The sequence below is a fragment of the Diabrotica undecimpunctata genome, chromosome 5 (genome assembly GCF_040954645.1).
Source record: "Diabrotica undecimpunctata isolate CICGRU chromosome 5, icDiaUnde3, whole genome shotgun sequence".
Taxonomy (NCBI): domain Eukaryota; kingdom Metazoa; phylum Arthropoda; class Insecta; order Coleoptera; family Chrysomelidae; genus Diabrotica; species Diabrotica undecimpunctata.
In genome coordinates, this window is record NC_092807.1 from 150,723,457 (window position 1) to 150,747,616 (window position 24,160).

Here is a 24,160-nt window from a genome sequence, read left to right on the forward strand (position 1 = left end):
CTCCTAGAAAATTTGTGGGATCTGTCGCTAAACGATTCCGTCCATCAAGTCACAAAGTCAGTGGGTGGTATTTAATTTCCCACCTACTTTCACAGACTTCACGAGGGCGTCCTTATTCCAATATAATTCCCAATCGCGAAGTATATAATCCCATCTAGTCCAGGGTATGCAAGACATAAGAAAAAGTATAAAATTGCATAGAATTAAACAGTAAACAAAAAATACTTCTTCTAAACTACTAAATAAGATCAGTTTAGAGTCTCGAAGGCGAACCTGTACTTAAATTATAAATAAAATGTTTACAATACGATTAAAAGAGAATGAAATATAATTATTGTATACCTACATTTCCGTTACAATAAGAGAAACTTATAACTTCAACAACAACAGGCATCTACAATAATAATCACCAAATCGATAAAACTGGCAAAATAGATGATTAGTACAAGAAAAATGTAAACGTTTATGTCTGATATAATTTACCTTTTATATCTTGACAGGTGCTTAAAGCAATAAAAACATTTATCAATTTTAAAGCATGTAATATCCGAGCAATGTCATAAATATAATTATTTTCATTAACAATCAATCTAAAAAGATTATGTTCTAAAAAATTAGCAATAAAGTGTAGATTAAATTAAGAAATAATTTCCGTTTTATGTCAATCTTTTTATCACCAAAATATTTTTAAGTCTGATCTTTGTTAAAAAAGGTCATTAAAAGATATGAGTGAATGTAAAATTATAATAAATTCGATTTCCTCCATAGCTCATATAAGAAGCCTTTTACACATATCAATGACAACGAAAAATTAACGTTTATTACTTAAAGGGTCACTTATGGTCTCTCTTAGGTAAGAAAATCTGAAAAATCTCTTTTAATAATAACCAAAAATACAAATCTAAATTATAAAATTGAAAACGGGGCAGTGATATTCCATATCTATTCCTTCAGCGATCAGGTAAACCAAAAGGAAGCAAAAGCTTTTATTTTAATTATGCTGTGACAGAAAATCAGATAATATACAACTTCTGTCTTCTTCTTTAAGTGCCATCTCCGCGGCCGAGGTCGGCAATCATCATAGCTATTTTGTACTTTTGAGACGGCTGCTCTGAAAAGTTCATTTGATATACATCCCTACCACTCTCTCAGGTTGCGCAGCCATGACATTCTACGCCTCCCTATGCTTCTCTTTCCTAGGATCTTTCCCTGCATAATCAGTTGCAGCAAGGTGTATTTCTCTCCACGTGTAATATGTCCGAGATATTTCAATTTTCTTGGAAATTGGAATATCTCGGTATTTCAATTACGATATTTTAAGAATTGTTCTATACACCCACAGCTCGAATGATTCCAGTAGTTTTTTCATTGATGTCGCATTCAAGGTCCAAGATTCCAACCAACCTAACTCTTAGTTCCAATTTTAAATCCCTTGTTCATAGCACTCTTTTTATTTTGTTGAAATTTGCTCTAGCCTTTTCTATTCTGATTTTGATCTCCTGAATGTAATCATTTGTGGAGTTAATCGTTGTTCCCAGATATGTATATTTGCCCATTTGTTCGACGTTGGTTCCGTATATTAGAAGATTCTCGTTATTTCTTTGAGTTTTCGATATTCTCATGAATTTCATCTTCTTGACGTTCATTGTTACACCGTACTCTTTTCCATACTCCTATTCTAGTCACCAGTCTCTGAAGATCTTCAATATTTTCGGCTAAGATCACAGTGTCGTCCGCATATCTAATGTTATTAATGGGAACTCCATTTACCTTTATTCCAGCTGTTTCACCCTCAAGAGCGCTTTTCAGGATCTCTTCGGAGTAGGCATTAAAAAGAATTGGCGACAATACGCATCCCTGTCCCACTCCACGTCTAATTTCAATTTCTTCTGACAGCTGTTCGTTAACACGTTCCTAAGCCTTTGTGAAAACCAAATTGTGTATCATTAACGTCTATGTACAGTTTGTGATATATATTCGGTTATGGATGACTTTTAGTAGTAACTTTAGCACATGAGACATCAAGCTAATGGTGCGGTAGTGGCTGCATTCTCTTGCGTTTTTTCTTTTTGGGGAAACAAAAAAAAAATCGACGTTAACCACTCTTTGGGTAATACGCCTGAACTATAAATTTGGTTCAAGAGTGTCACTAAAACATCAATGTACTCCTCATCTAGAATTTTTAGGATTTCTATGGGAAGCATGTCAGGTGTAGGGCTTTTCCCACTACTAATTCACGTCTCCGTGGGATTTTGTTTTCTTAGTCCTGCCAGTTCTTTAATTTTCTTGTGTAGGTTAGACAGATCATATTTATTTTGAAGGTCTTCGATCTCTTTGCATTTTTCTTGAAAGTATTTTTCTTTTGCCTGCTTTATCATCTTCCTTATCTCGTGGTTTATCTCTCTGTATTTATTGTTGTCTTTGTTTTTAAATTGTCTCCGTAGTTCCCAATACTCGTCAATATCATTGGTGTTTGTGTTCAATTTGCTGCAGTTCACATGCAGTTCATGTTGGATGATTCTTTTGCTTTAGGTTCTTTAAGTTTTCTTGTGTCTATTGTAGGGATTCTTTGATGTCTTTTAATATTTTTAAGGGTGGGTGTTATCTTGGCGATAAGTGAATTGTGATCTGAGGCCACGTTTGATCCAAGATATGCGTTCACAGCTTTAACAGTAAGTTACAGTACAATGACCGCTAACCTAGAATCCAGTCGCTAGAATCCAGTGAATTCTACCACGTGGATTTAACACGGGGCTACCGCTTGAACATTCTGGACTGAATTTTAATTTATTGTGTTGTTACTAAACTCTTTGTAAGTCGAAAATAAAAGTTTTAATTGTAAGTTCAGTTTTTAAAAAAGTGTTTTTCCCAAGAACATTCATAATTAGCATTACGGTATCTTTCATTGATCATAATATAGTCTATCTGGTTCCTGACTACTTTCTCCGATGTATCTGATAGCAAGCTTCTGATAGTGTAAAAAGAGACAAAATGCTGGAAGACCTCCTAAATCTAGGTGTACCAAATAAATATACTAGCCTCATAAAAATGACGTTGCAGGGTTCAAAAGCCGCAGTTAGAGTAGATGGGAGAGAAAAAAGCACTTTCAAACATGCTGTTTAACTTAGTTCTTGAAGCAGTCATTAGAAAAACCAATGTAACCGGCCATATAAATACCAAAACAGTACAAATTACTGCATATGCAGACGATGTCGCCATTATTAGTAGAAGCAAGAAACTACTAATGGAAACGTTAAAAAAAATTGATCCTGAAGCACAAAAAAGAAGGCTTAAAATAAACGAAATAAAAGCTAACTACATGACAGAAATCAACCAGAAGAATTCCGTAAGTAGTGAAATTAATGCACGTATTTCCAGTGAAAATCGTACATACAATGCTAATACAAGATAGTTGACATCGAAATTATTAGACAAAAGAACCAAAATGACTATCTATAGAACTTTGATTAAACCCGTAGTAACCTATGGTTGTGAAACCTGGGTAATACGAAAAAAGAGAAAGCCCGACTTAGGACATTCGAGAGAAAGATACTGAGAAAAGTATATAGCCCGGTGCAAGAGAAAGACAGCACATGGAGAATTAGGAGAAACGACGAGGTTAATGAACTGAACGAAGGGTATGACATTGTAAGATTTGTGAAAAGTCAAAGACTGTCATGGCTGGGAGATGTTCAGCGACAAGAAGACACGAAAACGACAAGATTTTACAGTGGAAATCGGTAGGAAGGCGGAAAAACGAAGGCTTAGGAAAAAATGGTTGGATGACGTGAAAGAAGACCTGAAAACCATGAATATAATACAAAGGAGGAGAAGGGCTCAAGAGAGATTTTAATTGAAGGACACAGCCAGACAGGCAAAGACCCATCTAGGGTTATGATGCCAAAAGAAGAAGAAGATATTTCTTTTCTGCATATAAATGTTTTATTCATTGTATAATACAGTTGTAGTATTTTGTTTACTCTGCTATCGATTTCTGCCTCTAGAGATCCTGTTTCTTTTATTATTACTCTTAAGTAAGTAAAAATTTTAACTTGTGTTTAATTTTAACTTTAACTATGTGTTTGGGAAACAAAAATCCTAAGGAAGATCTTTGGCCCTGTGCTGGATAAAGCATCAGGACAATATAGGATAAGAACTAACAAAGAGATCGAAGAACTTTACCTAGACGCCAACATTTTAAAAGAAATAAAGTCCAGAAAACTCCAATGGGCAGGACACCTCAGAAGACATTCTGACGAACGAACAGTAAGACTGGTGTGGGAGGAAGTCCCAACTGGAAGGAGACCACACGGACGCCCCCGTCTCCGGTGGCGAGATAATATAGCAGGAGACCTAAACACTATGAGCGTGGAGAATTGGATGGAGGTTGCATAAGACAGAAAACAGTGCAGGCATGTTGTCGAGTCGGCTAAAACCCACGAAGGGTTGTAACGCAACGGAGTAAGTAAGTAAGTAAGTAACTCAGTAAATACTCATTCCGAGATTCTACTTTTTGCAGATTCCTAAATACTACATTCAATTTTTTACTTCTTGTTGCGCGTGTCTTAATGCCCCTCATAAGTGCTCCTCCCTGTCTTCAGCCTCCATTTATTGTAAAGGTTTCTGATGTTCTAATACGTTTTTGTATTATTTTTAGTAACTTGTCCATTCCATTTTCCCTTAATATTTTTCATAGTTTCTGTCTTGGTACTTTATCGAAGGCTTTTTCTATGTCAAGAAATGTTACGTATGTTTTCTCTTGCAGCGCTTTATATGTTACCCATTTAAAAGTAAATATATGATCCTGTATAATCCGACCACTTTTAAATCCACTTTGTACTTGCCAATGTGTGGCAATGTGTGTTCTGTCATTGTTCTTAATCGTTTGTTTATTATTTTTTCCAAGAGTTTTATACACGTACATAGCAACGTCAATCCTCTGTAGTTATTACATTCTCTTCTATCTTCTTTTTTGTGTATGGGTACTATTAGCGACATTTTCCAATCTTCCGATATATCTTCATTTTTCCATATTTTATTCTTTATTTTTTTAGTAATATTTGTTCTCCATATTTTCCATATTTTTGTTAATTTCTTTTGTTATTCTATTTACTTAAGGAGCTTTCCCATACTTCACCGTTTTTCTTGCTTCTTCTAGTTCTTCCTCGTTAATTGAGTTTTCTGTATTATCTTCCAATGTATTATTTCGTTGATGTCGTCTTCGTTTATATCCATTAGTAGTTCTTTGAAGTGCTGTTTCCATCTTTTAACTATTTGTTTTGTTTCTGTTATTAATTATCAATTTTTATTTTCATTGCTGTTAATTTTATGTTTTTTTATGTTCCTATCGTCTTCAGTGTTCTGTAAAATAGCTTTTGGTTACGTTTGCTATCTTCTTCCATTTTCTCTCCGAACTTTTTCCAATTGTCTCTCTTTGCTGCTGTTACCAAAATTTTTCCCTTTTATCTTTCATTTTTGTATTTACTGTACTTCTCATTGGGTTTTCTTTCAGATATTGTTTTTATGCATTTTTCTTCATTTTTACTTGCTCTTTTATTTCTTAGGACCATGCTGTCTGTTTCTTTGTCCATCGAAATTTGTTTGCAATTAAATTTTTTATGTCGGTACTAATTTATGTTGTAAACTAAAGTAAAACCTCTTGTGTCGGCGTAGATGAAGAGAACAAGGGAGAATAGGGAAAATGTGGCCCGAATTTGGTTGTTCGGAGTGTTAGACTAATTCTTTTTAAAAGGGAGAAGAAGGGCTGGTAATTATTTAAGGTTTGAGTTAATGGAGTTTCCCACTCTGTCGGGATTTGCGACATTTTCGTTGACTTTTATTTATCTTTTTGAGAGACGCCTTCCGTAGAGTTTGCGTCATTTGGCGTTTTTATCGCATTAGAAGTAAAATAGGTTTTAATTAAAACGCAGGTTAAAAAACATTATTAAAACTAGTCAATGAGTTAAAAGTATTATAAAATAAAAGTTTAGATTCCATAAAGGGAACCACAGATTAAATGCTTATAAATATAGTAGTAAATTTTTAAAACGGATCTTACAAGAGAGAAAAGAAATTTCGAAAAAACAACATTTTTAAGAGCAGCAGAACTATGATTAGGATGATCATGACTTGATCAATCTCATGAGAATCGTAAAAAATAGCAAAAACCACGAAACGTTTATTTATTTAACAGTTTCATATAAACTGACTTTATTTGCGGCAAAATAATAAAAGTTTGTAAAATGTTGCACTCTTCACCTTTAAAACGCATTTTGATTTTTTTTTTTCGATAGGACAATCTGATTAAAAGATATCGAATTTTTACCGTCGAGTTACGGTGCTAAAAAGTGCTGATACTTACACATTTCTGTTCAAAATTATCTCTGTGGTCTATGCTAGCTTTGCGTGAATCACTGTACATTTTTTGTTTAAAAAGCACAGATTTGAATTTTAAAGTTGGCGTGTCTCAGCGTTTATTATAATTTTTTAAAATAAGGACAAAAAAAAATTATTCCATCTGTGGTTTCCACACTGTATAATTTCAAAAATTTCACTCGGTAATATTCATAATAGATGAGTAGTTTGTTAAATACACAGGGTATTAACAAACGAAAAAAAATTATTTAAAGACGTAAATGTGCTAAACCAGTTCAGTACAAGCAGTGATCATAGGTTAGTAAGAGCTAAAATTTCGATATCAACCGAAAAAGAAAGACTCAAAATGATAAATAAGAAACAACCAAAGAAATGGACAAAACCAACTAACATTCAGGAGTTCGAAAAATATATTGGTAATTCATTGAAAGATACAACAACAGCAGACATCAATATATTGAACAAACAAATAGTCAACACAATGCAACAGGCTCAAACTAAATATTGTCCGACAAGCAAAAAAGATGAAAAACTGAGTCAACCCACGAAAACCCTTATAGAACTAAGGCGACAAATGAAACGAGATAACACTACAAGCAAAGAAGCGATAAATCAAATAAATAAGACGATCACAAAGGCAATAAGAAAAGACATAAGAAACTACAATGTAGAAAAAACAAAACAGGCAATAGAGCAAAATAAGAACATGACAGTTTTGAAGAGGAGCGTACAAAAGGGACAATAGAAATTAACAAACTGAGAAACAGAACTGGAGAAGAAACAACGAACAGAGATGAAATATTAAGAATAGTCGAAGAGTTCCACACAGAGTTATATAGATCAAGAAAAGAAGATAACAATACGGAACCTCCAATTACACTAAAAACTGGGGTATTAAACCAAGGATCAGATTTAATGACCGATATAACAAAATCAGAAATCAAAGAAGCCCTAAAGAAAATGAAAAATAATCGAACCCCGGGTGAAGACGGAATGGTATCAGAAGCACTAAAAATTGGAGGAGATATATTACTTGAAAAAATTAAACAACTTTTCAATATCTGCCTTCACAGCGCCAATATTCCAACAGACTGGAACAACGCTACTATGATTCTATTACACAAAGCAGGAGACAAAGCAAATTTAGAGAATTACAGACCGATTAGCCTCCTCAGCCATATATATATATATATATATATATATATATATATATATATATATATATATATATATATATATATATATATATATATATATATATAAGTTGTTTACGCGAATACTAGTTAAGAGAATGGAAAGAAAATACTTATCAACCAAGGGAACAGGCAGGATTCCGAAAAAGTTACGGAACAAATGACCATTTACAAAGTATAAAAACCCTAATAGAGAAAGCAGTGGAATAAAATAAACCTCTAGTTCTAATATTTATCGATTTTCACAAAGCCTTTGACACAGTTGAGCTAAGCAAAATATTACAGGCGCTTAAAGAATGCAGGCTAGATTATAGATATACTAAATTATTATACAAAATATACCTGCAGGCAACAACCACTGTCCGATTACATACTAACAGTAATCGCATAAAAATAGAACGGGGGGTTAGACAAGGAGACCCAATGTTACCTAAACTTTTTGATACGGTGCTAGAACATGCTTTTAAGAATTTGGATTGGATGACAAAGGGAATAAAAATAGATGGAGAATATCTAAACAACTTACGTTTCGCCGATGATATACTTATAATAGCTGAAGATCTAGGTATGGCAAGAGAGATGGTACAGGAACTCGTTGTGGCTACAGAAAGTGTAGGTTTAAATATAAATATCTCGAAAACAAAAATCATGACCAATTTGGTACCCAACCAGAACATCAGTATTGGTGGGAAAGAAATAGAACTCGTAGATAGATATAAATACCTGGGACATGAAATTATGATTGGCAGGGATAACCAGACTCATGAACTGATGAGAAGAATCGGCCTTGGGTGGGCAGCATTTGGAAAACTGAGAGAAACTTTTAAAAGTGAGCTGCCCACATGCCTAAAGAGGAAGGTATTTGATCAGTGCGTCCTCCCAATCTTGACGTACGGAGCAGAAACACTTACCTTAACAAAAGCAGCAGCTACCAAACTGAGAGTCACGCAGAGAAGAATGGAGCGGTCCATGTTAGGAATAACTCTGCGAGACAGAATAACCAACGAAGACATCAGGAGAAGAACCGGAGTGACTGACATCATCGAGAAGATAGCCAGACTAAAATCGAGATGGGCAGGACACATAGCAAGAATGACAGATGGGCGATGGACAAAGAGGTTATTGGAATGGAGGCCAAGGGAGGACAAGAGAAGCGTCGGTCGACTACCTACAAGATGGACTGACGATTGACTCAATAAAAACTGGATGAGAGCGGCGCAAGATAGACAGGGTTGGAAACATGAGGAAGAGGCCTATGTACAGCAGTGGACTCTTGAGGCTAGATGATGATGATGATGATGATGATGATGATGATGACAGGGTGTTCCTTTAAAAATAAAGCTTTTGGATTATGATAGGCTTGCGTGAGTCACCCTGTACATTTAAATTTATGTTTATAAAGGGCATATTTATATATAAAAGTCGACGGATCCCAGCGTTCCTGGGACTATGTTGAAACATAACTATATGTTGTTACGATTCTTGATTTATAAATTTAGAAACAAATTTTAAAAATTATATATGCAGGCATCTGTTTTAGAATTAATATATAAATGAAGATATTTTTGTACTTCAGTAAAAAGTGCGTCATAGTATTTGAAGTGATTTCAAGAACTGTTATTCCTCAATAGATTTGAAAGGACAAATATAGGTATAAGAGTTTTATGAAACAATGAACATTGAAAATTAAAATAGAGTTTTGGGTTTTTCTTAATATTCACATTTATTTATAAGCGATTGTACCTAGAGATAAGTAGTAAAGATTAGAATGTTAAGCAGTAATTTATATAACTTGTTTAAGAATAATAAAGAGCATTTGATTGTCTTGACATCTGACAACAATAGAGTTTGGCTTAGGGGTATTCCAAATGATTGTATGATGTAGATTTTGTTGTCAAGCCAGAGTGGGAAAGACTGGTTTTTATTGGAGTGTGTTGATAGGTCAAGGAAGATATTTTAGGAAATGGTACGAAAGAAAACGAGAAGTTTGGTTTTGAAAGAAAAAAAATTTAAAAAACGAGTTTAATACGAGATTTAGATAAGAAATGTAGTTTTGATTTTCTTCGTAAAATTATCAAAGAAAAATAAATTTTGGTATTTTTCCCGATTGGATAAATAGTAAATAGTGGTGGTGAAAAGGCGTAAAGCTTTTATGGTAGCAGCCAAGCACTGCAAAGCAGATATTTTCAAACAACTGTAAGTTTATTTTTTTTTAAATACAACATATTATCTGAGGCAAGGCTGTCGTTGCCTTTTTGACGGGCCACCAGATTTGGAAAATTGTAAGGAGCATTTGATTGTCAATATTTTATTTCGATAAGAGATAATTTCTTTGAAAAAAGATCGACCCAAAATGAGAGAACTTTGAACTAGGAGAAGCAGAATTTTAAAAGTGGGAAGCAGTGCCAATTTGCAGATTAAATTTTGATTTGAAATTTTCAAAAGACAGTCATAGAGAGATAGAGGTGTTTTGAAAAGTTATTAGAATTAAAGAACACCTTAGGAATATATAATGATCTGTAGGTTTGGATCTCTACAATTAAGATGTCATAATTTTGATCTGTTGTATATTTGAATTAAATACTAAAGTACACACATTCCTGTTACTGTTATATATATATATATATATATATATATATATATATATATATATATATATATATATATATATGTATATGTGTGTGTATGAATATACTCCTATTGTTTAATATTTAAATAATCATTTTTATACAATCATGTACAAAGATTGGAAAAGGTCCGCTAAGTGTCTAACCAACCGGAAAATGGCAACTTCTGGTGGTGACATTTGATGTTCAATTGTTTGTGCGATGGCAAGAGAAAAGTCCGTCGGGACGCCAACAGTTGCACAGTCGTGGCATTGACGGGGATCAAAAATAGGGTACAAATACAGATTAAAAGGACGAGGACAAATATTTTCAAATTATAAAATAGAAGTCGGTTTTAGCCAGATACAAAAAATATTACAATAGAGTAGAGTAAAAAAGGATTAGAGATCATCTCTTATTAAAGTGATATGAATCAATGAAAGAAATATATTAATTATGTCATATCCCATAGAATTTTATTTATTTTTTCTTCATATTTATTTTTTTAGTACGGTTTTTTAGGCGGTAGTTTTAGTTTCGAGAAAAAAAGTTATCTTAAAAATTTGAAGTCCATATTATTGCATTAGACTCCTATTTACTAAACCGTTTTATTACAGATTCCATGTGAAAAAAAATTCCAAATTTCCCAACACCTGAAAATGGCTCTCCACCAATATAAACTATCTAAGGATCTTAAGAAACCAAGCCAGCAGCTTCTGCAGAACAACATTATTCAAAATCGTCACACATCGACGGGGCAAGAAATGTTTGCAAAAGATGTATGTAATTTTTTTGTAAGTTGCAATATCCCACTGTATAAATTGGATAGCAAGGTGTGTCAAAATTTTTTGAAAACATATTGTAAAGTTGAAAATAAGTCAGTACAGCTACCAAGTTCTTCAACTCTTCGCAAGAATATGTGAGGGCATCTTACAAAGACGTTATTAAAGGTATTAAAAGCCGGGTAAGAGATGAATATCTGTGGATATCTGTCGACGAGCCTACTGACGCCAAGGGTCGGCAAATCGCTAATTTAATTATTGGAGTTTTAAACAGTTCAGCTGATGACTCCAACAAGTCGTATTTAATCAGCGTAAAATGTTTAGAAAAAACGAACTATGCAACGATTGCTCGATTTGTTAATAAATCTTTGACAAATTTCTTTTTACTGAATCAAGTACCTTCTGAAAAAATTTTGCTACTAGTTAGCGATGCCGCTTCCTACATGGTTAAAGCTGTTACTAGTCTTAAGATTTTTTTTCCAAATTTGATTCATCTACATGCTTAGCGCATGGTTTAAACAGGGTGGCAGAGAAAGTTAGACTCTAGTTTCCAAATGTAAACACTTTAATCAACAATGTAAAGAAAGTATTTTTAAAAGCACCATTGCGAGTAAAGTATATAGGGAGATGCTTCCCGATATCCCTTTGCCACCGAAACCAGTGTTGACTAGATGAAGGACGTGGTTGAATAGTGCCATATTTCTTGCAAATAATTATATTGTTATCAAAAATGTTATATCAAATTTTGATCCTTCTTGTTGTATTGCTGTTCAGAAATGTCAAAATATTTTTAGTGAGAATTCTGTTTAGAATGAACTGTCCTATATAAAAACAAATTTTGACATAATTGTAAACTATATTATAAAACTAGAGAGTCAAAAATTATCTTTAAATGATAGTATTTGCATTGTTGATTCTGTCAAAGAAAGAATAGTAAACCTATCAGGGACAATTGGAAAAAAATTAAAGATAAATTAAGTGAAGTTTTAAACCGGAATGAAGGATTTTCTTTATTGCGATCAATAAATAACATAATCAATGGGAGCTTTAACGAAGTTATTAATATGGATCCCTCGCTAGGGTCAAATTTTAGATTTGCGCCAATTACATCCTGTGATGTTGAAAGATCGTTTTCCTCGTATAAACACATATTAACTGATAGAAGGCATAACATTACTCTTGAAAATATTAAACATTTTATCATTATATACTGTAACAGCAAGAACGAGGACATTTTCTTGTAAATTTTCATTTATATTTTTTTATTAAATGTAGTAATAAATAAAAACTCTCTAAGTTATACTGAAAAATCCGTGAAAAGTTTACAAGATGTTACGTGTGGTCTGTACTTTTGTATGGATGTGAAACTTGGACTTTAAACGCCGATATCATGAATAAAATCGAGGCGTTTGAGATGTGGTTGTATCGAAGGATACTAAAAATTCCATGGACTAGCGAACAGAAACGAAGAAGTTCTTCGAAGAATGGGACATCAACGAACTCTATTAAATATTATTAAGAGGCGTAAACTAGAATATCTTGGACATCAGAGGACCAAGATATGAGTTCCTTCGCCTAATTCTCAACGGTAAAATCGAAGGAAAGAAATGGATAGGACGGAAGAAGCTCTCTTGGTTGAGGAATTTGCTGCAGTGGACAGGTTTGACAGCGGACCAATTGCTACACGTAGCGCAAGATCGAGAACAGTATAAAAATATTATAAGCATGGTAGTCGCCGACGTTCCGTAGGGATATGGCACTCTAAGAAGAAGAAGAAGTTATACTATAATTTTATTTCTCACTAAATCTCAAGCTCTAAGAATTAAAAAATATTTTTTTAAGTGCATATATAAATGCATATTGCATATAATAAAGGCATATTTGGTTACTTTTTAATTGCATGTTATATGCATATTTTAACCAATTTTTAGAGCATATAATGCAGTCTCTAATCATTTCAGATATAGAGCCATATCGCTCGCTTATTAACACAGCGTATAAAATTTTAGATTTCCAGCAAGCAAGCGATTCGATAAAAAGAAGTAGACTATGGCTAGCAATGCTACAAATTTGAATATTAAGATACTTAGTGGAGCTAACTAAAATGTGTGTAACAGTCTCAAAGAGACATCGATGTCGTTGTGAAAGAGGTGTTTTCACAACTCGAGAAGGAAACAGGTAGTCTGGATTTTCGAATAAATGAAGAGAAGACGAAATATACGCTAGTAACCAAAAATCCAAAACCAAGAGTTAGGAAGAACAGAATCATTAATCTCTGGGGACTGTAATCTCAGATGACAAGCACATAGAAAAAAAAAGTCTCAGGAAGAATAGCTGCGGAAAATAGAGCACTACATTCCTTATAATCATTATTAAGATCTAAGCTGCTAAAAAGAAAATCTAAATTAAGACTGTACTAAATATTATTTATTTGACCAGTTGTTACATTTAGAAGTGAAACATGGACTCTACATCAGCGGGAAATAAATAAGCTACTGGTGTATGAAAGGAAGGTTCTTAGAATGATATTTTGACCTCAAAGAATTGAATTGACAGGAGAGTGCAGAAGGCGCTGTAATGCCAAATTTGTGACTCTCTATGGTACTGAAAACATTGTCAGACACATAATAGCAAACCGGATAAGATAAGCAAATTATGTGGTAAGATGAGAGGTGGTACAGAGGAGGCACAGTGCTAAAGACAGTGTTTTTTGATAGACCAGATGATAGAAGATCAGTAGACTGTCCCAGAAAAGTATGAAAGGGTGAAGCTAATTTATCAAGGATTTGGATACAGCAATGGGAAACGGAAGCGCAAGATCGTAGAAAATAGGGGGCTATAGTGGATGCGGTGAAGATTTATCCCGAGTTGTAAAGCCAGTTTTATTTTTTTTTTGATTTGATTTTCCCACTTTATTATATTCTGCGTGTTATTTATGTTTCTCCCAATATGTTCGTATTTACATATGCTGTTAAATACTTGCATTTCTCCACTTGATTTATATTTACGTCGTCGTTGACCAACTCAACTCTAGCGTCGTTATTTACCTCTAGGTGTTCTGTTTTTTGTAATACTCATTTTATATATTAATCCCATAGCCTTTTCATCATGAATTGTAAATCATGAGTCCTATGTTAACACAACTTGGTCGTCTGTAAAACTAATGAAAAAATCGTATTGTTGAAAAAATGTATATAATCGTTGTTATTTGTAGGTATTTCCATTGCACCCCCTCGCATTTTCCAACTTTTTAGCGCAGATTAACCACTTTATTAACCATTTTCATCATAATACAATATGGTGCAATGTTGTATCGATATTTGTCTATGTTTATATGCAATAGGTTCTTATCAATATTTACATCTTTTAAGGGTTCCCACAACTTTGATTGTGGAATAATATTGTAGTATTCCTACACCTATAAACTTTTCTGCTGTTTGTTTAAAAATAGAAAACTTGTCTGTACAGGATCTATCTGATATAAAAACGCTCTCAAATTCTTTAGCCAATGTTGGGTCTTATTTTATTGTTAATAACTTTACAGTTCGCTTATTGTACTATTTACACTAAATCCTTGATAACAATTGGCATATCTTCAGTTACCTTTCTTTAAAAGAAATAAAAGTGCGCCGTTTTCCACTTCAATGGAATCTATATTTTTAAGCACCAGTTTCACTTGCTATTATTTTATTCCATAAACAAGGACCTTTTGCCTTTCGACAGGAATATTTCGAAGACTGAAGATCGGTCATCCTTCATTCTGGATACTGCGGTTCTAACTTCCTCCACTGTAATAGCTACGTATCTACGCTAGATATATGTATGTATTTGTTATTAAATAGTGGATCTTTAGTTGTGCACCTTGGTCTGTTTTCAACTACCAAATACTGATAATGGTTTTCATTCCTGTAAATAAATTAAATAATTAGTAACTGCTGTGTTTGTGTCACTTATTTTCAGGCTTGCCCCAATTTCCATAATTCTGTGGACCGATCTCTACCTGGCAGGATTTCAATAAGAAAACATTTTTGTTACCAAAACGTATTCGTCTTCATTTTCATTGATTGATATAGCTCCCTATGTTTTGTTTGCTAGTCCCCTATTATTTCTTTCTGTTAGGCTAGGTTTGTTGTCAGCCATGTCTTGTAGAAAATTTTTTTCTCTTTATGAATTCCTTTATTTCGTCAGACAGCCAGGACGTTTTGATTTTTTTCTTTCTAGTACTTTCTCTGCATCCTTTGTTCCTCTGCTTCTAGTTTTCTTCTCTATAATATTGCTTTTGATTATTCACTTTTATTTAATCCACATTCTTTTCTGCTTTGGTATTTATGTATAATGGCATCTCAAAAGATCCAACTTAGCTGTTCTATTAAAATGTCAAGATTTTAAGACCCTACCCAAATTTTCATAAATTATAATGCTAAGGATACTCATAATCCTTTTTTGGTATCTTTGTATAATTATATTTTAAAGATCCAACTTATGTTACCTATTAGAATGTCAGGATTTCAAAACCATACCCTAATTTTCAGAAATTATAATGGTAGAGATACTCATGAGATACTCCTCATTTGAAAATCCTCATAATTATTTTTGTTTTTGGAATATTTTATCACAGGAAATCCCTGATGTACAGAACATTGTTCTGGGTTGTGTATATTTGACTGCAAAAGTACTAACCGAAAAAAAACTTCAACATAAACGAGCACTTGAGAAAGGACTGGGAGGAGAATGCAATACTCAGCAGCTGAAACATGACATGTTGTATTAGCAAGTCAGAAGGTTTCGACCAACCAAAACGAATCTAGACAACAATCAAACAAATAAGGATGAACTGTTGCAATTGAATATACATTGTTTTTTGGTTGCAAGACAATTTATTACCTGATTGCTTGGAAAAAAAATGTTCAGAATTTATTGAAGGTAAATAATAAAATTTCACTGTGATATACTTTTCGTCAAAAAAAATTTAATACTTCAATGGTAAGTATTCTATTCTCTGTAGCAATTAACGGTTGCAAACAATGATGTATGTTTTAAATCGAATTTTGGATGACACTCTGTCAAATATTGTACTATTTCTGTACCAGTATAACGTGGTAATCTGTCAAATTTTTGGGGGCCGGCACATGTCTTTGTAAACCTAAATTATCTTGTTCCAAATATATTTAATGTAATTTAAATTTGGACTGCGAGCAGGCCAAACAAATAGCGTAATTTTAACCTCATGAAGATATTTAGTCGCTATCATAACAGTGTGGTGCATTATTATGCATAAATATTGCGCCGTCTCCCAAAATAACCCTTAACAGTAAAATATGATCTTCTTGAACCGAGATCGGATAGATACGTGCCGTCGACAATCCATTTTCGATAAAGACTAACTCTATGCGAACGTCATAAGATATGTACTGATCCTCCACCAAATGAAAGTCACTCGATAATACAAGCAATAGCATTTCTCCGGCTTCATCGTTGACCCATTGTTATGTACCTATCTGAGCCCTATCCATTAAAGATATAATCGTGGTTTATAGAAAAAGAATACACGACTTCAAGCCAATATTGTCTAAGACAAGTTTTCTTGTGTAAAATTCAATCTGTCAATTCGATTTTCACGGAAAAGCGGTGGTCCAGTAGATCTAAGTTAAAAAATAATCCTTCAGCAGAAAATCCACTCACATTTTACATTTCGTAATTCTTGCAGATGATTTCGAAGCGAAAATGCTACAACCGAGCGACCGAACTTTACTATAATCAAATAGCGTAATAAAGTAAAAGAAAGAGATTTCAAATAAAATCGAAATAAGGAAAGGGGTCAGAAAAGGATGTAAATTATCAATTATCCTATTTAATATGTATTCCGAAGCGTTGTTCAATATGCACTGCGATGAAGCTCTACAGTTACCAACAATAGACATAAGAGTAAACGGTGATGAAGGAAGTCTAACTCTGAATACAAAAAAAATAAGAATAAATGAAAAAAAGAATTCCTAAACATTATCAAAATTAGAAAGTTGCCATATTTGAGTCATGTTGTGAGAGGTGAACGGTATGAACTGTTGAAGGTGATGATGCACTCCTCTTCACCAAAAAACCTGGGTAGAAGCATGGTAGAAGACCCGTTTCCAAGCTAAACAATCTAAGAACTTAGGAGCAGCGGCATCTAAGATTGGAATTGTTGTGATGGTTGCCAACCTTATGTAGGATAAAAAAATAGTATCAGCAAAGACAAGATGTAAAAGCAGACCGAACAAGTATGGTTAAGGAATTTCTCAAAATTTGCTTATAAATAATATCTAAATTACAATTAAAAAGTATTGAACAGAAGACAATTTAAAAAAATGTGAAAAAATGACTGAAAAAATTATAATGAGATGATTATTAAAAGTAAAATATAAATTAAAATCGACCTAAGCATTTAATGTTTATTGACTTTTATATACAGTGATGAGTGTCTTACCAACCGGCAAAATAGCGGAAAGGATAGAAGATAGATTAAGTTGTGAGATAGTACGAGATAAGGCTAGTTATTAGACGTGTCTATTTGACTTCAGTCATAATTATACGGATGACCTCGAAAATATTTTATTTTAATAATTTCTGATGTTAGAATAAATGATTGAATAAATTAAGATATATTATAGTAAAAAAACATTAATTAGTAGCGATTTTAAATTATAAATCTTTAAGTTAGTTAATAATAAAAATAACTTAACTGAAATATTTGACGACACTAAAGGTAGGTATGTTCAATTCGAAAACAATTTTTGTATGTTATATTGGTGTAATAGTTAGAGACGTGGTCTATTGACAAGAAGGTTGGGGTTCAATTCACACCAAGGATAAAATTTTTGTTTTATTCAATCAAAAAATAATAAAAAATATGATACATATTAGGTAACAAGTTTTCAAAAAACTCATTATTTACAATTTATTCTTATTCCATTGTTATAAAATAGAAATACAAAATAATTCAAATTAAATTCCAGTTTTACAGTCTTCAGTTGTAAATGCAAAATAATCCGGTGAAGACTGTTTAATGTCAAATCCATCACTAAATTCTCAGTGATAATATCAATTCCTCTGTACAGGTAATGATTTTCAAAACAATTGACAACATTGGAATGAATGCGCGCGAACAGCTGCCTGCTTTACAGCTAACCAAATCATCAAGCCTTCAGCCATCAAATAATAACATATCGAGAAGTGTTTTTGCACGGTGAACAGAAACGTTTTATTGAAAAAACAATTCGTAAAAATGGTTTTAACGGTCGAGGAAAAAGTGCAAATTGTTGTCTGGCATGTGAATGGATTATCAGACAACATGATTAGACAACAATTTGTAAATATGTTTCCAAATAGGCCGGCTCCAGCACGATCAACAATTCAGTCTACTATCCGTAAGTTTTTTTACTTATGGATCAGTGTTCGCTCCAAGAGGTGTTCGTAGACGAAAGGAGGTAAATCCAGATTTGGAACTAAGGAACACTTTGATTTGTGCAAGTATTGAGCAAAATCCTACCCAATCAACATCTCGTCTCGGAGAACAATATGGAATTTCAAGATTTAGAGTAGGTAAAATTTTGAAAAGACATGGATACCGTCCCTATAAACTTCATAAATCCAACGAACAATTCCCTGGGGATTAATATAGACGTTTAGAATTTTGTCAAACTGCAATGGAAATGTCACATCAAGATGAACATTTTTTAGAGAACGTTTTGTTCACCTATGAATGTACGTTTTCATTGCATGGCCGTCACAATTCAATGAATGGCGGTATTGGTCTCGAGGAAATCCTCGTCAGATTTATGTCGCTCGTACCCAGCGTCCTTAAAAAGTAAATGTTTGGGGAGGCATAATAGGGAATCATGTCATTGGTCCATTTTTTATAGACGGTATGTAGACTGGGCGGAAATACTTGGAACTTCTGCAAAATCAAATTGTCCCAGCCCTTCGTAATTTACCAATACCTTTCGATTCCATATGGTTTCAACACGATGGTTGTCCTGCACATAATTCTCGCATCGTCAGTAAATATCTCAGTGCGACTTTTCCTAATCGATTGATTAGTGGTCACTGAGATATTTTTTGGCCTGCAAGATCACCTGATCTTGCACCTTATGACTTTTTTAAGTGGGGATGTATCAAGTTCAAACTATATGGGATTGAAGACGATAGGCCTAATTCTCTCCAAGAATTAAGAGAAAAGATCTTTGATTCAATGAGAGGTATTAGTCTAGAAACATTAACTAATGTTAGACGAAACTTTTATAATAGATTGGGTTATTGTTCTGCTACAAATGGAGGCTTATTCGAACATTTTTTGTAAAAACATTTCATTAGAATAAAATACGTTTATTTAGAATATTATTATAGAATTTCTACCTATTTAAACATTTTTTTGTAAGTACATTTATTTAGAACGTTCTTTTATGTTTGAAGAACTTTTACTTTATTTTCGTGAGTACATTGTTTTTTCAATAAGATTTTCATGTTTTACTATAAACACTTCTTAGTTTTTACTTTATGCGAAATTAAAAAATGGAAATACATCACACATACAACGTTACACATAATAATTATGACCGAGGTGATTTAGCTCGAACCTATCGTATAAAGGTGTGAGACTATCGATATTGGTAATGTAATGTAATGTAAATTATAGGTTTCTATAGATTATTTCTCACCTCTACGAGTTTCATCTCTTTTTATTTTACAATGTAACTGTGTTTTCTATCTCTTACGTTAAAAAGTCGGGTGGTAAGGCACTCATCACTGTATAAATAGTTAAAATTTAGTACCCTAAAAGATACTGATAATCTTTAAATTCATTTAAGTATTAGACCATACAGAACGATTTTTAAACCCCTTGCACACAAACACTGTTCCTACAATGGGCACTGCAACTGACTGGAATTTATGATGTTTCGGAGGGGAACATGATATATTTGCTCGGATGATGACACTTATTAAATCGTTTGCTCTACTAATGTCTTCGAATCCACTCTTGTTAAACTGTTACTGTTACGAATCGCGTAATTTTGACATTATGCAATTCTATTTTAAATTTCGATGAATAGCGTGGACATATTTTTTTTTAATTAATTGTGTCAAAAATGTTTCTACTCTGATCCAATAATCAACAAAATGTCAATTTAAATGCGATTTTAGTCCTAATTATTTGTCAATTTACATTGTTTTATGACACAATGAAAACTTATTTCTTGCTCGTGCTGAACCACCGAGCAAGAGATAACCAGCAGATTAGCACAGACAAGAACATGTATTAAACAAATGAACGAGGTATTGTGGGATAGACAGATTACCAGAAATACAAAGAAGAGAATTTATAACACCTTGGTACGCAGTATAATGACCTATGGAGCAGAGAATTGGGTAATAAATAAACGAAACAGGTCCAAAATTACAGCAACTGAAATGGAGTTCATGAGAAGAAGCTGCAGAGTGACAAAAATGGATCGCATCAGAAATGAGGAGATAAAACGAATAATGGCAGTAGAACAAGACATACTCAGCTACATCAAAGAAAAACGTTTAATTTGGTATGGACATGTGAGAAGAACAGATCATACAAGGTGGATAGCAAAGATTTCGGATTGGAGCCCAATAGGAAGGAGGAAAAGAGGTAGACCCCGAAGATCATGGAGGGATGAAGTGGACGAGGCCATTGAAAGACGAGACCTTAGAGATGGAGAATGGCAGAACAGAAAGGACTGGAGACGTTGGCTGAAAGAAGGAAGGCGGCGACAGCTGTAAAAATTCTTGTATAGATAGATAGATAGAAAACTTATTTACTTAATTCATCCCCATTTCCTATTTTCTTTTATTTTCAAAGTTCTTCCACTGGTTTTAATATTATTTGGTATATTAAAAGGTCCTGAAACTGTTTCTTGAAAACCACATATAATTGTAATAAAAATTACTTTTTAACTAACTAATATCTGTGGTATCGATTACAACTACAGAAATCGGTTTTCAACAAAAATTGTTTTAAAAATTGTGCGAAAAGTATAAACAAGTTGTCAGCGGGTTGTGTGTGTGTGTTTGTGCCCTCAGGATATTAAATTCTCATTATTTTCTAAACATAAACTGAGACGTATAATAGAACCAACACTAGATGAACCCCAAAGCGGTGTTAGACCAGATATATGTATGCAGGATCATATATTTTTACGATCAATGAGATGATTAACAAAATGCTATCGAGAGAACAAAAAACATATCTAGACATGAAAAAAGCATTTGATACTTCATCAAGTTCAAAAGTATGGGAAAGTCTGAGAAGGACATATACACCAGATATAGTGATAATAATAATAAGTAAAAATATGATATCAGAAGAGTTCACAACGACAGAGGGTGTAAGACAGGGTGAAGTTTAAGTCATTTATTATTTATTATGTTTAATGATGACATTACATAAAAAACAGAGATATTAGTTTGCGCGTTTACAGATGAGATAGCAATATTAGCATCTACAAAAGACGAGATCCAAAAAAGTATAACAATATGGAACAAAGCTTTAAATAAATTGGGTATGAACATGAACAAGAAAAAATCAAAAGTGATGGTTATAGCAAAAGAAAGAGAGGATATCCAAGTCCAGATTAAAGGAACATAAATTAAACAGGTGAAAACGTTTGAATACTTAGGAGTGACAATTGGGAAAACCGGTAGACAAGAAGTAGAGGTAAAGAAAAAATAGATAAAACGAATAAATTATACTGGGCAATAGGAAGAACAATCATCAACAAGAAAGATATACGGACACAAACTAAAACAAAGCGACCGGTTTCGCTGTTTACAAGTTATACAGTATCTTCAGGCCCCAAGCCGTTAGTTTGAGGACCCTTAAGCTAGCGGGGACACATGAGCGGAATCCAATTTAACCTACGTAATATTTTTTCACCCATTTTTCACTAATTTATTACCACCCTAATAATTTTTCACCACCAAACCAACCTTAAGGGGAGCGATTCTGCTGGCTTAAGATTCAAGCTAGCAGAATTCAAAAAAGAAACTTTTTGTTGATGGCATATTTTTTCACCCATTTTTCACTAATTTATTACCACCCTAATAATTTTTCACCACCAAACCACCCTTAATGGGAGCGATTCTGCTGGCTTAAGGTTCAAGCTAGCAGAATAATAAAATAAAAAATCTTTTTGTTAATGGCATATTTTTTCACCAATTTTTCACTAATTTATTACCACCCTAATAATTTTTCACCACCAAACCAACCTTAAGGGGAGCGATTCTGCTGGCTTAAGGTTCAAGCTAGCAGAATTCAAAAAAAAAACTTTTTGTTGATGGCATATTTTTTTACCAATTTTTCACTAATTTATTACCACCCTAATAATTTTTCACCACCAAACCCCCCTTAATGGGAGCGATTCTGCTGGCTTAAGGTTCAAGCTAGCAGAATTCAAAAAAAAAACTTTTTGTTGATGGCATATTTTTTCACCAATTTTTCACTAATTTATTACCACCCTAATAATTTTTCACCACGAAACCCCCCTTAATGGGAGCGATTCTGCTGGCTTAAGGTTCAAGCTAGCAGAATTAAAAAAAAAAACTTTTTGTTGATGACATATTTTTTCACCCATTTTTCACTAATTTATTACCACCCTAATAATTTTTCACCACCAAACCACCCTTAATGGGAGCGATTCTGCTGGCTTAAGGTTTAAGCTAGCAGAATTCAAAAAAAAAACTTTTTGTTGATGGCATATTTTTTCACCAATTTTTCACTAATTTATTACCACCCTAATAATTTTTCACCACCAAACCCCCCTTAATGGGAGCGATTCTGCTGGCTTAAGGTTCAAGCTAGCAGAATTCAAAAAAAAAAACTTTTTGTTGATGACATATAGTTTCACCCATTTTTCACTAATTTATTACCACCCTAATAATTTTTCACCACCAAACCACCCTTAATGGGAGCGGTTCTTCTGGCTTAAGGTTCAAGATGGCAGAATTCAAAAAAAAAAAATTTTTGTTGATGGCATATTTTTCACCCATTTTTCACTAATTTATTACCACCCTAATATTGTTTCACCATTAAACCACCCTTAAGGGGAGCCATTCTGCTGGCTTGCGGTTCTGCTGGCTTGCGGTTCAAGCCAGCAGAATTAAAAAACATATTTATAATATACCACAGTGTTTTGCTAGGTTTTTACGAATTTATTACCATTCTAGTAATTTTTCACCCCTTAACTACCCCTTGTGAAAAGTCAATAATTGTGTTAGATTAAAATTTAAGGAGAAATTTTTTTTCAAATTTACTGTCCACTACTTATAACTGAAATAAAAAAAGTGTTTTGTTAAGTTTATACTAAACTTTGACCATCCTGATAATTTTGCTCCCATAAACCTATTTTTGAAATACCTCAGTATTCTGCTAAGGTTTTACTAATTTATTACCACCCTAGTAATTTTTCACACCTAAACTACCCCTTGTGATAAGTCAATAATTCTGTTAGGTTAAAATTTAACGTGAAAAAAATCTTTTTTTACAATTTCACTATCCTCTACTTATAACTGACATAAAAAAGTATTTTTACCCTGATAAGTTTCCATCTCTAAACCAATCTTATTTGGAAACATTCCTGCTAGCTTAATATTCGAGCCAGCGTAATTAAAAAAAATTATTTATGATATACCACAGTATTTTGCTGTTTTTACGAATTTATTACCAACTTAGTAATTTTTTATCCCTCGACTAACCCTTAGTGGAAGTCAATAGTTCTGCTATGTTTAAATTAAAGGTGAAAAAGTTTTGTTTTATAATTTTACTAAATACTATTTATAAGTAAAATAAGAAACTCTCTGGTTAGTTTTTACTAAATGTTAACGAACTTCACCAATTCCACCATCTACACATTTACGCTGGTTGAATGCAAAGCAAATCTTTTCGGAAATATGAGATACTACAGTATTATGCTAGATTTGTACTAATACATTACCATCCTAGTAATTTTTCACCCTTCAACTACCCTCTATGAGGAGTCAATAATTCTACTACCTTAAAATTTAAGGTGATAAAAAATCTATTTTTATAATTTTACTGTATTCTACTTGTAACTGAAAATATAAATTACTTGCTTGGTTTTTACTAAATTTGATCCACCCTTATAATTTTTGACCCCCTAAGCTTCAGATAATGGGAAACATTTAA

General features: G+C 33.1%; 1 protein-coding gene across 2 annotated transcripts in view; it reads right to left on the reverse strand.

Moving 5' to 3' along the window:
• The window catches only part of LOC140441983 (uncharacterized), a 42,965-nt gene that overhangs the window by 14,691 nt on the left and 4,114 nt on the right, over positions 1-24,160 (reverse strand). The window contains exon 1 of one of the 2 annotated variants that reach the window (XM_072533007.1): positions 347-484. The exons of the other annotated variant lie outside the window; for it this stretch is intronic. Within the exon in view, the coding sequence (XP_072389108.1) occupies positions 347-348 (2 nt within the window). The 5' untranslated portion in view covers positions 349-484. Of the gene's footprint in view, positions 1-346; positions 485-24,160 lie in introns of those variants that run through there. 2 annotated transcript variants of the gene reach the window in all.